The sequence below is a fragment of the Piliocolobus tephrosceles genome, chromosome 10 (genome assembly GCF_002776525.5).
Source record: "Piliocolobus tephrosceles isolate RC106 chromosome 10, ASM277652v3, whole genome shotgun sequence".
In the NCBI taxonomy this organism is placed as follows: domain Eukaryota; kingdom Metazoa; phylum Chordata; class Mammalia; order Primates; family Cercopithecidae; genus Piliocolobus; species Piliocolobus tephrosceles.
The window spans coordinates 104,492,055-104,507,534 of record NC_045443.1 but is presented as its reverse complement, the minus strand read 5'-3'; the positions used below and the strand labels follow the sequence as shown (position 1 = coordinate 104,507,534).

General features: G+C 43.3%; 1 protein-coding gene across 1 annotated transcript in view; it reads right to left on the bottom strand.

Moving 5' to 3' along the window:
- Window positions 1-9,425: 9,425 nt before the first annotated feature.
- The window catches only part of RIC8B (RIC8 guanine nucleotide exchange factor B), a 122,376-nt gene continuing 116,321 nt past the window's right edge, over window positions 9,426-15,480 (bottom strand). Inside the window, exon 8 of the mRNA XM_026454622.1 lies at window positions 9,426-12,830. Within this exon, the coding sequence (XP_026310407.1) occupies window positions 12,719-12,830 (112 nt within the window). The 3' untranslated portion in view covers window positions 9,426-12,718. The remainder of the gene's footprint in view (window positions 12,831-15,480) is intronic.

The following is a 15,480-nucleotide window of genomic DNA, read 5'->3' as shown; positions in this document are numbered from 1 at the left end:
TCAGCCTCCCGAGTAGCTGGGACTACAGGTGCCCGCCACCACGCCCGGCTAATTTTTGTATTTTTAGTAGAGATGGGGTTTCACCATGTTGGCCAGGATGGTCTCAATCTCTTGACCTCATGATCCACCTGCCTCAGCCTCCCAAAGTGCTGGGATTACAGGCATGAGCCACCGCACCCGGCTGCTCTTTGCTTTCTAACAGATATAATTTGCTTTAGAATTGGTGCCCAGCAACCTCTGTGGGACGTGCTAGTTCCCAGAAGACACAGCTACTTCTTCCCGGAGGCTTTCCCTATGGGGTTCTCATAAAGGAAAGCTTCTCTCTCCATTTGCCAAGGCTAATGGAATGGAAAAGGAAGGAAGGGGTTCTCCTGGAGATAAAACACTGCCTTTTCTATTTGTTATCCGTGTGACCCTCGGCAAGCACTTTCCCTCCTTGAGACTTCGTTTATTTATGTGCAGATTGTGGGGCCAAGGATCCCAACTTGCTTCCCCGGGTGTTGGTGAGATTCCAGGGAGACGCTGGAAGGGCAAGTTTTCATCACCAATCAAGGGCCTGCAAATCCAGGGCTGACACTGCTCGTGGACGTGCTTACCCCACAAAGTTGGTCAGTGCCAGAGCTAGGGCTGGATCTAAGTCTCCTGACCCCTAGAGCAATGTTTTTTCTATCATAACCTGACTCAGCTTCTGCCCTAAGGGGTCATCTATTTTCTGCCTTTTTCTTCCTCAAATGCAAGGCATGAGCATGCCCTGAAGTATAACTGTGTCAGAGTTTCCTGGGGCATTTCTTTCAAATCGACCATTTCCACCCCCAACTTGGCGGATCTCATCAGGGCCCAGCTTGGCCGAGCCTGGCGTTGTAATGCATTGGCCGGGATGGGCCTTTGTTGCCTCTCTGGGCTGCAGCCCCCCTCCCACCCCCACCCCTGTGGGCTATAGCCACTTTTGCTCATTTCTCTTGGGAGCTGCCTAGCTGCAGAGAAAGGCCTTTGGAACCCTTCTCTTTTCAGCCATCCTTTATTGAATTTCACCTGCATTTTTTTCCCTTTCCAAATAGGAACATCATTTATCCAGGACTTTAAGTTGCAGAGGTCTTCAAGAGCTTTCTCTTTCCCAGCTGCATTTGTTGACACACAGTCAATCTGTTTCTTGCCTCCACTCCCCTTCCCCCCACCCCACCCCCCACGCAGGCCATAAAGTGCCTACAGCTGTGCCCTTTATTACCCTTCCCTTTCTATGCCCACGAGGGGGATGAGCTGAAATATAGCACAGCCATTACTGCTAACAAAAAGGGACAATTTTAAAGCATTTCTGCTTTTCATAAGGGAAGCTGATGGCACAAAAAGAAAATACATCATTTTATTGTAAATGTTTTTAAAATATGGGTCACTTGGCCATAAGCAGCCTCCAAAGTCGGACAAGTTTAAAGCGAAAGCAGTCACATAGAAAGCAGTTTTTTCCCCTTGCCTTTTAAATTATGCTAATTGACACCAAGAAAAACAGGGAGGCGGTAGCTCCTACCAACCCACACACTCCGTCTCCAACTCCCTCCTCTCTCTACAGTGAAGAGCATGGGAAATAAGTTTGCCAGGCCAAGGATGGTGCCCCCATACTAAGAAGCCCTTTTTACTTTTTACCTCTGTTTCAGCAAGTATTAAGACTAAGAGGCTTGTGGTCCGGTCTTTAAGGATGGGATGGTTTTCCCAACCCTGGTGTAAAGGAAACTCTCATGTTTGCTGAAAAACTTCCAAATGATGAAGGCTGCCTGACAGTTCCCTGATGTGTGTCTGGATTGGCTGGGTGTGGCCAGGAGCGGAGGGTCTGGGTGGAACAGATATGCTGGTAGGGTAGGCAAGGGAAGTGGTTGCTCTTCCAAAGGGGACACTCTGTCAGTGATTTTGAAGATAAATGGATGTGATTGTTGTTGGGACTATGGTGAGAGATTAGAGGTAGCAGAAAGAAACATACCATATTCAGAGTGATGGTCAAAGTGTCCCCTTGCCACCCACTCCTGCGCAGCCCCCACCCCCTGTTACCGCCTCTTACAGTGTGAACCAGGCTCCGCCTCTGGGAAATGAAGTAGGGCTTGAGACGAGGATTTGAGCCACAGGAAATAGGACCAAGTTTCTAATGCAACTGGAATGAGGCGGGCTGGATTATCCACTCCTGAGAACCAGCTGTCTACATGATACAAAGGATTGAGACGTGGAATCCAAAGAGCTGGACTCAAGTCCTGGCTTTCCAGTGCACTAGCTCTGTGAACACAACCTCTCCGAGCCACAGGACCCCAGTCTGAAATGAGGATGACAGTGGAGAAACTTCCACCACACAGCACTGCTATGGGCAGTCAATGAGCTCATGTGTGGGATGTGAATCTGGCAGGTGTTCAGTGGTCAAGGAAAATATTTGATGAAATTGATTCTGAACCAGGAGGTGGAGCCCCAGGATATGCTATCTGGGCTATATGGATGGCTAGACAGATTTCCAAGACATTCAGATTCAAAACTAGAAATGGTATCAAGGGATGCTTAGAAAGTGTCCCTAGATGGAGATGCATGAAGAAGAGGCATATTGGATCAGGGTGCTGAGTCCTTTGGTGGGTAGAGGGCATGGCTTAGAATCTGCCAATCTGCTTTTGATTCCAAATCTACTGCTATGTAGTTAAGTGACCTAAGCTTCTCAGCCACCACTTCCCATCAGTACATTAGGAATAAAAGCAGTGGAATGACATAAGGTTGTTGTGAGGACTAAAATGAAATTAATCATACAACGCCCTTAGTGCATCAACTGTCAGAGTAACTTACTGCATTTTGTTATTCTTATTATTCCTGAGAACTTGCAGGTGAGAAATGGAGACTGGTTGATGATGGCTTCTGTCCCTTCCCATCCTTTCTCCTCCCCTCCCCTCCTCTTCCTTCCCTCTCCTCGTCTTCTTCCCCTCCCCTCCCCTCCCTGCCCTCCCCTCCCCTCCCCTCCCTCCCCTACCTCCCCTCTCCTTCCCTCCCTTCCCTCTCCTCCCTTCCTTCCCTTCTCGCCAGCCTGCCAAATCAAAGAGAGTAGTTGTTTAGCACAGGTTTCTTAAGAATTGACTGTAAATCATCTCATAAGACAGTGTGATCTAGTAACTAAAAACATAATTTGAGGGTCATACAGATGACTATGAAATCCCTGTTCTGCCAACTCTAGCTCGCTTACTTTGAACAAGTGATTTTATCTCTATGAACCTCAGTTTCTCATCAGTTACAAGGTCCTTACCTATCCATGGAAGTATTGAGATAATGCATGTAATAATTACATACATCTTCTTTCCTGAGAGTCTATCTCCTGCTTCGCACTGGAGAAAGCAACACTTTTTACACTTTAAAAAAAAGTGTAAGGTGTAACAGGCTGCAGATGTAGCAGGGGTAATGAAAAGGAAGGCTGGACTTTACAAATAAAATATAAATGAGGATCTCTAAGATCTAACTCTGAAAGAAGATTCTCCAGAGGATGGAGCTGCTAATATAGTACTGAGACCTCCGTTCTCCTGAGTTCTACCTTCAGCATGCTCTCACAGTTCAGTTCCTACTGTTATGGCTTTGTTTGATGATGATGATGATGAAGATGATGATAATGATGATGGTTATGATGACAGCAAGCATTTTTGTGCAAGCTTAGAAAAAACTCCAGGCTGTTTTGTACCAGTTAGAAAAACTCTCCTTCCACAGCTCTCCTAAACATGGTTAAGACTGGTGAGAACTTAAAAAAAAAAATCTTACTAAAAAATAAGGGATTGGGAGGCTGAGGCAGGAGGATTGCTTGAGCACAGGAGTTTGAGGCCAGCCTGGGCAACATAGGGAGGCCTTGTTTCTACAAACAAAATTAAAAAATAAAAAATAAAAAACAAAAGAAAGCAAAGTGGAAACACAGGAAGTGTAAGAAGCCTGAAACTCTGGCTTCAGTTTTCTGACCGTCCTGGAGCTGGATTGCTCCCAGGTACTGTCCAATTTCACACAATATTTGTGATATTTATGCTCTGTGTCTAGCTCAGTATGTTATCGGTTTTTCTGAGACTCAAGTATACAGTCAGGCAGCCCTTAACAAGAGGGAAGCGTTTTAAGAAGCTTATCATCAGGTGATTTCGTCATTGTACGAACATCACAGAGTGTACTCACACAAACCTGGATGGTCTAGCCTGCTACACACCTAGGCTAGATGGCATAGCCTGTTCCTCCTAGAACACAAACCTGTACAGCATGTAACTGTACTGAATACTGTAGGCAACTGTAACCCAACGGGAGAGATTTGTGTATCTAAACACGGCTAAGCATAGAAAAGGCACAAAGTACAGTATGAAAGATAAAAGATGGTCCACCTGTACAGGGCACTTCCTAGGAATTGAGCTTGCAGGACTGGAAGTTGCTGTGGGTGAGTCAGTGGGTGAGTGGCGAGTGAATGGAAGGCGTCGGACAGCACCGCACACTCCTGTAAGCTTTGTGAACACTGTACTCTTAGGCTACACTAAATTCATTAAAAAATGTTTTCTTTTTTCAAGAATAAATTAACCTTAGCTTACTGTAACTTACTTTATAAAAAATTGTTAACTTTGTGACTCTTGTAATAACACTTAGCTTAAAACATAAATAACGTTGTACAGCTGTACAAAAATATTTTCCTTTATGTTCTTATTCTATAAGCTTTTTCCTACTTTTAAATTTTTTCTTTTTTCTTTTTTTTTTTACTTTTAAAAACTTTTTTTGTGGCCGGGCACAGTGGCTCACGCCTAGCCCTCTGTAATCCTAGCACTCTGGGAGGCCGAGGCAGACAGATCACGAGGTCAGGAGTTCAAGACCAACCTGGCCAATATGGTGAAACTCCGTCTCTACTAAAAATACAACAATTAGCCGGGCATGGTGGTGTGCACCTGTAGTGCCAGCTGCTCGGGAGGCTGAGGCAGGAGAATCACTTGAATCTGGGAGGCGGAGGTTGCAGTGAGCCGAGATTGTGCCACTACACTCCAGCCTGGCGGTGGCACACACCTGTGGTCCCAGCTACCCAGGAGGCTGAGGTGGGAGGTCTTGAACTATGTTGGTCTTGAACTCCTGGCCTCAAGCAATCCTCCTTCCTTGGCCTCTCAAAGTATTGGGATTACAGGTGTGAGACACTGCACCCAGCCTTCTGTACATAATTAAGTGTGATACTTGTATAGGCCTGGCAGCACAGTAGGTTTGTTTACACCAGCAACATCACAAGCATGTCAGTAATGCATTGTGCCACGATGATACGATGGCTGTAATGTCCCTAGGCTGCAGGAATTTTTCAGCTCCATTATAATCTCATAGGGCCATGGGCATATGTGCTGCCCATTGTTAACTGAAATGTCATTATGTGGTTCATGACTGCACTTTAAAATAAATGAACCACTACCCAGCGTACTGCTTATCAGTTAATTCTCTTTTATTTAATTGCCTTCTTCAGCTCTAGGTTTATTTATTTTTAGTTCTTTCTTATTTGCTCTGCTCTTTTCTTAGAGCTGAAGTCTATGATAATTAATCATGGTTTCGTAGACGTTTTCTTTGGCTCCCTGTTTTTTGGTTTGTTTTGGCCTCTGTTTTTCATGTGAGAGGATTTCCTCAAGGGTCTAGACCCTGTGGACTGTCCCTCCACATGGACGAGTGAGACACAGAAAACCTGATTGGGAGCTCTGTGTGAGCTGATGGTGTCTTCTCCAAGGCCTGCGTGATGTGGACTCATTCTGTCTCTCTGACCTCATCTCCTGTCTCCTTCTCCCTTTCTTCTTTTGTCCCAGCTGCACTGGCCACCCTGCCATTCCCGTCATATCCGGATTATTGCTGCCTCAGGGCCTTTGCACTTGCCGTGTCCTCTGCCTGGAGAGAACATCCCTTAAGTGTTCACTTGGCTTTTTTCCTCCCACTTCTTTCAGATCTCAGCTCAAAAAGCAATTTATCAGAGAGGCTTTCCCTGATGACCCTTGATAAAATTTCCACCTGGGCCTTACTCTGCTTTTGTTTCCAATGGACTTATCATCAATTGATGTGACAGTACGGTATGCTGTTTAGATTTATTTGTTGTCTTTCTCCAGAAGAATAAAAGCTCTGTGAGGTTGGGGTCTTTGTTTTGTTCGCAATTGTGTCTTTTGCACCTGCTGCAGTGCTTGGGATATTAGCACTCAGTGTGTTTTTGTTGAATGAATGAATGAATGAATGGTGGCTTCAGTGACTGTGAAAAGGCTAGGATCTGGGCATTTCATTGGAGGATTCCTAATATTCAGTCTCTGTATCTCTTCTTCTGGGTCAGTTTTCTCAGCTAGAAGAGTCCTGGCTGCCAGTGTTCTCAGAGCTGACTAGGGAAGGAGGCTGAAGATCCAGTGCTTCAATGTGAGGTCTCTTACCAGATTCTTTTGTTTTCAGTAAGGTACCCCTGTCTTCTTCTATGCCCCAGTCTGGGGGGTCTAGAGACTTTTGAATTAACTTCCTCAGGGAAACTCCCGGCTTATGCTGGGGAGGTGGATTAGGAGTCACTTGGCTGTATGCACACGCTTGCGAGTGTGTGTGGAAGGGGCCAGTGGGAGTGTGGAATTTGCCTATTTTTAAAGCCCACCCACACCCTTATTTGCAGATGTTACTGTACCTCTGATTCCTAAGCCATTCTGGGGTTCTGCAGCGTATATTACAGTGACTGCTGGTAAATGTGAAATTGGCTCTCCAGGGGAATACAAGCTCTAATTTGTGGTGTTTGCTGATTCACATGGTGTCAACATTACCACCACAGTTGACTTCAAGTTACCATCATGACATCACTGAGCATGGATTTTATAAATCCCTTTATCTCCTCTGTAATAAGACTCAGGTCTCAGCTGTGACTGAGACCCCACTCCATTCTTTCCACAGCTTGGTTGTTCATCTCCTCTTTTCTTTACAAAAGATGCATGTTCTTCCATTACTAAGCAAGTTCATTTTGAGTTTCTGATACTTGTTACTAAGAGTTATGTTTTTTAAATTATGAGAATTTCTTTTTCTAAAGCCTGAACTTTCCAGGGTCTCCTTTCGCATAATAGTGGCTAATCATGTTTTACCTGAGAAAATACAGATGGGCAAAAGGATACTAAGAATGCAGTAGTAACTTGCACAAATGAGCTTTTATCATGTCAATATGTATATATAAAGTATTTGTACAATAGGAGTCCTTGCATGGCCAGGGAATTATTTGGTATACAGATGATGCTTAGTGACCACACACATTTGCAGACTCCTTGAAATAACTCTTAGCCCCACTCTCCTGCTCCCAAACCCAGAGTTGTTTAGTTCACAGGTTGGGAGCCAATGGTTCCGATGATCTTTTCTCTGGACATTCTCATTCCCATGAGTTAATTGAGCTCTTTGTTGCCTTTCTCCAAGATCTAAGTGTGTTTCTTTTATATTTGAAATATTCTTTAATCCATTCCCTTCTTTACATCTACTGCCAGTGTTCTAGTCCAGGCCCTACTTGCCCCTCCCATGTGGAGGCAACAGCTTTCTGTCTGGTCTCTTCTGTCTGTCCCTTCACCAATCCATTCTCTATACGGCAGCCAGAGTGCTCTTCCTGGTGGGGTCCTTTTCATGTCTGAAAGGCTGCTGCTCATGTGTCCAGCCATGAGGCATGGGATAGCTGTTTCCATCACACTCAACAACTGGTGTTCTGTAAACCTTTTGCCCAGGAGCTTGGGTTTGACCCAGTTCTTTGGTAGCAACAGCCTTTTTCTAGTAGATGGAAAATGTGTATGTTACCTACAGAACTTTGTTACTCACCTCTGCGATCCTCCTGGCCAGCATTAGCCACACCTCATCCCGGCATCCTGTAACACTTAGTACAGGCTTTGGTTCTGGACTTCTTACACTGTGGGCACTTAGGAGACAGGACCTTTCAGCTATGTTTGTACACCCCAGCACACTGCCAAGTACCCGGAACACAGTCAATGCTCAATCAGTGTTAACTGAACAAATTGATATGGATCGGTGTGCTGGGGAGTATAGGTTTGAGGCTAGTTCCCAAATGGGAGCTAGATAAGAAATATGTGAGATATGGAAATGAAGTAAGAAAAATGTGTTGTTTTCCCGATTCTGTTTTTCCCATAGTATTTATATGGACTCTGGCATCAGGCTTGAGTTCAAATTTTGCTATGTGTATCAGCTGATAAGCAAACAGAGAAGGCTGTATGCTTGCACACAGTGCTTAACACCTTTATGTCTGAAAAGTGGATGGAAGCTATTATAACAGTGCTTCCTTCTCAAGATTGTTATGAAGTTAGACTGTGCATATTAGTGCATGTTAGTGCACAGTCTAACTTCAAGTGTGTGGCACAGTGATTGCTCAACAAATATTTGCAGCTGTTATTGTGAAGTTCAGTGCAGAAAAGGTAGAGGTCTCTGAGATCTGGATATCGCTGCAGGGTGGGGCTTAGGATCTTCACTGTGCTGCACTAAAAGAAAATGCAAATCTGACTCCAGAAGCCTTGGAGAATAATTTTGATCTTTTCTCTTAGAACAGCCTTTCTCAACCAGGGTTTATCTGGACCACAGAACACAGAAAGTGACTGGAGTGACTATTTTCTCAGTTCTCAGAATGTTACATCACTTACCCCGTTCTAGACGCACGGGACAGTATGTTCATTGTCTACAATTCAGGGCACGTAGGCTTCACTATCGCCAGTCCCCTCCGCTTTAAGAAAGGTTGCTCTGACACTCTTTGATGTTTCTTAGACCTGGTGCAGAGACTCAACACAGTGCATCAGAGTCACATCACTTTAAAGTCTTCTCCAGAAACCTCTCCCTCTTCTTAAACCTTCTCATAGTTGCTACAAATACCTCCCTTCCTCACCCGTAATTTGTTCCTTGAACAGTTTGTTCTCCATATTGTGCTTATCATACAACTATTGACACGTTACCTGGCTTTTCCTGAGAGTCACACATCACTCCCCATCCCTGTGTGTTATCCACTTCTGGAACTGCAGTGAGTATCTCCAAAAAAATTAATGCCAATAACTGACTAAACACTAAACATGGTTGATGTCTTTTTTTTTTTTTTTAATGCACTTTTCTAAGTCACCTGGCACCCTTGCTCCCTTCAAATAACTCTTCTTGACAAAAACTAGTTATCTGGGCACTTACTCTAGCTGTTCTGACTTGTGCTGCCGAGGCTTCCGTGAGACTGGTGCTGTGTGGCAGAGCAAGTCTGCTCCTCCTGGTGCCGCCCCTAGTTCCTGCTGCTCTTCAGCACTAACAACTCACGCTGCCTTCTAGAAAGGCAGCAGGCACCACCTTTTTAAATTTTTTTTTTTTTTTTGATGGGCGTGGTGGTCATGATGTCTTCTGTTAGAAAGAATATTGGGAAGGAAACTAGCAGTGTCTGCCACAATTCACATAATGGAATATCATATAGCCATTACTTTTTGAAGAATATTTATTGACATGGGAAAATGCTCACAATATGTTAAAGAAAGCAGGATACAAATCTGTAAATACAGCATGATCCCAATCTTGTAGTAAAATAAATTATATATGCATAGAAAAAATACAGGAAGGAAATACACTAAAACATTAACAGTGATGATCTCAGTTTGGTGGGATTTGGGGTAAATTATTAATTTTCTGCATTTTCCAAACTTTCCACAATGAACATATATTACTTTTATAATCAGAGGGGAAGAGGTCAAGACAGGTGACACCTAGTCCTGGGAGGTGGCGAGACTGATGTGGCACTAAGGGGGTGTTTAGAGTCACTAGTACTGCCTCAGTCTGTGTCCTCATTAATTAAGGAGGGATAATAACACCTGCCCTGCCTGCCTCCCAGGACTACTGGGCATCTGAAAGGGTCACAATATCTGGTGATGGTTCCTCTGTAGCAGCAGCTCCAATGCTTTATTTTAGGACACACACCTCCGTACCCTGCTTCCAAGGTCAGGAGAGTTGTGGGCAGAGGGGCCAGTCTGCAGCCTTGGTCCCTGGCCTATCCTAACGGATTCCAGGTCTTCATTGGAAATCCAGTGCTGACCACACAAGTTTCCCACTCATACTTCCACTCCAGGTCACTTCCCTGCTGAAAAACTTCTTTAAACTAGTTCTGTTGAAATAGTTATTGCTTAAAATGGCCTGAGAATGACCACCCTCCTCACCCCACTCTGTTCCCAGCATTTCAGAGCCCTAAGGAGGCACAGTGTGGGCCCAGGTGTGCTGTGGGGAAAAGGAAGGAGTGGTGCTGGGAATCAGGCCACCAGAGTTGGACTCTTCCTTGCTGTGACGTGGGGTAACTTTCACAAGCTTTCTGGAGAGGATCTTTCATATGCGATAAGGTGAGGTTACACGAGATAACATACATAAAAAGCCCAGCATGTAGTAAGCACTTAACAGATATTAGTTCTTTTTCCGTGTGCCAGATGAAGACACTCATCTTCTTCCCCGCAAATTCTCTTTTCAAAAACAAAGCTTAGTGCCCAGTGCAGAGAAATGCAAAATGAAACAGAATTCACTGAAAGCAGAAGAGCACAGCTACTGCAACAGGACTGTTCACTTACTCTGCATAAAGAAAGCTGGTAAGATGGCATTTCATTAAACACATCTTCATTTAGTTAAGCTGACATGCATGCCAAAGCTATTTGATTATAGAAATTATAAAAATACTTTAAAAATGCATTTGTAGAATGAAATAACAAAAATACTTGAATTTTTTCTAAACTTTTTTTCACTTAATCTAAAATTATGAATTGCCCATTTCTTTTGCTGTTGGTTAAAACCTGGGTCACTCACTCACCTCTCCCTCAAATATTCTGGATGAAATTCTAACATGTATTGTCTTCTTCCTAGCCTTTTATAAAGCATTCTGGATTTAATTTCTTCTTTTAAAAAAACTCAGGGTCACCAATATGAGAATTAGTCTATGGGCCATATTGTTAATACACACATTTTCTGGGTCAACTAGAGTATCCTTTGGTAAGGAGATAGTCCCAGATTTGCTCCGTCTTGAAGTTTTACTCTTCTCATCTCACTATCTAGTTTTCAGTTGGCCTTTCTCTTCTTTCAGTATGCCTGCCTTCAATCTAGCAGCCTCTTTCTTTGCCATTTTTTGTGAGCTTCAAAGCCAGCTAATAAAACATGTTGGAAGCGTATGCAAATTTCAGTTCAGAGTCTAAGAGTGATATTCGTGAAGATCTCTCCCATAAGTAAGTCGCAAGAAGCTTTGTGACCTCTCTTCTGGCAGCTGAAAGGCCTTTTACAACTCAACTCCCGAGTTTTTTGCTTTGCCAGAGAGGTAACTTATGGATAAATGACCTTTTCATAATGCTCCATGTACTTTACCTGTCCTTAAAAAGGCTATTAGAAGTGGGACAATGGATGTAAAAGCACTTTAAAAAGCATAAACTGTGAAATAGTATTGTTTAGCCCATGTATCTATAAAGAAACACACACAGATGGCCAAATTGAATCAACCCCAATGTTTTATTTAAAGTTTTAAAAGGCAGTGGTTAAGCACATTATGTATATATGTATATATATATGAATGTATGTACGTGTGTATATACATACATATATATACAGGAAACCAACCCCTTTTCAACTTTAGCCGCTGATGAGCTAGGCCCACTGTCTAGTGCATGACTCACTTTCTACTTCTCCATAGGACCAATTCTAAAAGTAAAAATAAACAGCCTTTATCAGTTTAACAGTAACTAATTGTGTTTCTTTTTTTAAATAAATAAAGTTACTATTAAACTGATCACATATGGTAGAAACGTAGAACACACACACACACCAGCACACACACAGTTCCCAATTTAAAATGTGATGTATGAATGACCTATATGTACAAATGGGTGCTGCTGACTCCCCCACCCCAAGCAGAGGCCACGAAAGAACTCCCATTACTCAGGGAGTCCCCGTTCTCTCTGCTGGGATGGAGGATGTGTGTGTTCCTGGCACCCCGGGTTAGGCCTCAGAATGCACACTCCCCATGCACTGATACAGATGGTGGTTCAGTTCTATGGTACTAGTGTTCAGGTACATTAGGGAATAAATAGGCATTTGTAGCTGCCTGAGAACTAAACCATCATTTGTAACTCTTCATAGGGAGACATGTATTCTGGGTTTAGCTAAGCGACATACAAACTTTTAGAGTATAATCAGTTTCTAAGTCTGAGGCTGTGTGTGTGTTTCCATATATTTATACAAAATTGATATGAAGAATGGGGCTAGGTTTATGGAGCAGCTGCTAGGCTTCCATTTGGTGAGTTTTGATCTAAGAAGTCGCTTGCCCAAGGCTTTATTTACCAGCTCATTCTGTTTCTCATGTGCCTCTGGCTGCTGGAGAGATTCAGAAGGGGCCACTCACACAAGTGAGGGGAAGGACATGGCTAAATCTTCTGCTAAGAAACGTGGCAAAAAGAATTGCCAGATTCAACCAGGGCCGCTTTGTAGAATAAAATCCTTCAATTCCATCCTGATGAAATGGAATTTTTTTTCTGCTTCTAGCCCCTGTAACCCTGTCTAACTGCAGCTCTGTATGAATGCCTCAATATCGCAAAAATCACAGGGTCACCTCTTAAATATGCTGGATTCTCAATGAGTAAACCAGTTAATGTGTTTCTAGCCAAAGCAAGGGCATAAATGTTTTAGAGAAAAGATTCCCCTGGAGCTACAGAGAAAAGATGCTGATAAAGCAATATTGAGAGTTGAGCAGGTGATGCTTTTAGTCTGTGTCAGAGCTGGTCTCTTCGATGACAGAATACTGGTTGAGTGCTTCCTCCAAAGGCGTTATTGTCCCATCAGGTTTTAGTCCCATTGGTTTAAGCAACTCCTCTCTAGAAAAAGAGATAAAAGAGAGAGAGAAAAAAAGTATTCACCAGCATCACATACACATCCCTCCCCCCCGCCCAAATCCACAACCTTTTAAAAAGAAAAGTCTTTAAAAACCAAAGTATTTTCCCTTGAGCTCTCTCTGTGTGTTTGTAATAGGAAAGATGAAAGGGGCACGGAAAGAAAAAGAGGAGATAAAAGACTTCATTCACACAGGCCAAACCTACTAAGCCAATTAAAAGTATGAAAAGTCAAGGTCTAAATGGGCTCAGGACAAGGAGCAGGTCTCTTCTGTTTTGAATAATTAACTTTTCTTTTTTTTCTGTTTGTGGATTGGTTTTGTTTTAGAGAAGTTGAAGCTACCAAAATTTCACCTGCCCCAGTGGTTGGAGCATACAATTAAATGGCTGATTTGATATGCATACACTTCAGTCAATGGAATAAGTCTATCGGTTTTGATTTTGCCTCTATCTCTAAGTGATACGTAAGTATTTGTTGATTCATTTCAAATTAGTTGGCCTTCCCCAACTCTCTCCCCGACTTTTCTTTTCTTCTTTCTCTTTCACTCTTTCTTTCCTCCTCCTCCTTTTTAAAAAACACCATTGCTTTTGTTTGTGGCAGTTTAATTATGGGATTGACAGCCATTTTAATCTCTTCAAAGCTCCCCAATGGCCGCTTTTCAGCTAATCCAATTATATCTACTCCACAAGTTACAGCCTCATCTAAAGATGATTAATTATTGATTAAGCCAATCAAAAAGCATTAGGAAAGATTTGTTTAATCTTTTCATAGGCTCTTATTTATTACATGGAGATTATGGTGAATGTACCTGTTGAGTTGCTAACTCCAGTCCTCCCATCCCTAAAAAGGTCAGCACTGTACTTAGGAGTGGCCTTGAAGAGCCCCTATGAACTGCTTAAAACTTATTTATGACAGAAATGGGCACACCCCCCAAAAACATGTCCATAACCAAAAACCCACATGGCAGCAGCTATAATGTTGCTGAGATTTGCATGGAAGGGAAATGACTCCCTCCTCACAGTTGTCCCTTAGGCCAGCAGAAAGCAGGGCTCCCTCCTGGGAAGGGGCAGTCACACAGTAGTGTAACGGCGTTACAGACACAGTGAAGCCTCCTGGGGAAGAGTGAGAACAGCTCAGTGGTCAATGGATAAGAAAACAGGAGCCTAATGAAGAGCTCTGGCTAGCTCCAGTAGACAACTTCGAAGTGTTTGAAAACTTTGTTTGGGAAATGTGAACGTCTGACAGGCTAAGTTGAGGCTCCTGAACATTATGAGGGAGGAAATGTGTTTCCCAATCCAAGAAATGGGGTCAGAATCATAGAACTTAAAGTTGGAAGGGGTCTTAGAGATCATTAAGTCCAACCCCCTTCTTTCATAAAGGAGACTGAATGACTCATCCAAGGTCACATATCTAGTTGTAGAGCTGGACCTGGGACATGGGTCTCCTGAATCCCAGTCCAGTGATCTTTGCAGCCCACCGCATCTGGATTAATTGCCCTAACTGCAGTGGAGGAGCACGCTGAGTTCATGTCTTCAACACCTGTTCAATGACTATGTGACAGGAACTATGTCATATACTGGGAAGAAAGGAAGACCAGGTACAGCTGCTGCCTTTGAGGAGCAAATATATGCAAAAGTCATTTCGAGCAGAATGAGGTAAATGCTGTAAGAGAATTATGAACAAAGAAGTGTGGCAGCTCCGGAGATGAAACACTGACCAGGCTGCCTGGGGAGGGCACTGCCAAATGAGGTGTCAGTGAGTGGCCCTGTACTAGGCAGACGGGCACAGATCGTTTCAGATAAAGGAGACTGTAAAGAGTTCTGAATGGTCCCACTGACGTGTGTGATTCGGTATCTTTCAGACCTTTTTGGATTGTGTCAGCTCATCTTTTGTATCTCTGGGGTCTCATGAAGCCAGGAAAAGACCCAGTGTTTGGGGAATGGTGAGGTTCAATGAAGGAGGGGCAGGAGGTAAGCCTGCAAGGGTAGTTTGGGATGCAATAGTCAAAAATGTCTTAAATGCCAAAATAAGGAGCTTAGATTTCACTCTGTAAAGAGTGTTTGATTACGTTTGTTTTATAAGAAAGTATCTCTGGCAGCAGCATAATAGACACTTTGGAATTAGTGGCAGATAGACAAGTCATTGGGGGAGTCATCATAATAGTGTGTGGGGGAGGAGACAGAGAGCTGGATTAAGTCTGATGTTGTGGGAAGAAAAGGCAACATTTCTGAGGTAGATCTCACCACTCACTGGGAGGAAAAGGGGTTGGAGAAGGAGAGTATTAAGTAGAGAGTTCCTGTTGTTTCAGCTCAGATGACCAAGTGGATGGTGACTCTATTCAATGGGACCAGGACATAGCAGATGGAGATTTGGTGGGGAGAAGCTGAAATACTTTAGGACCTGAAGAGCTTGAGGTGCCTACATGATAACGAGGTAGAAATGTTCAGTGGAGAGCTAAAAACAATGTTTCCATTAAAACTTCTCTCTAGCACTGACATAAATCATATCTCTATATTTTAAATAAATTCCTGGTTCTAACCGATTGTGCTAAAGGACTTTGTGATGTTGGATACTACATATTAACAACTGACACAAAAGGAGAAGAGGGAGAACCTGCTGGGAATGAAACACTGA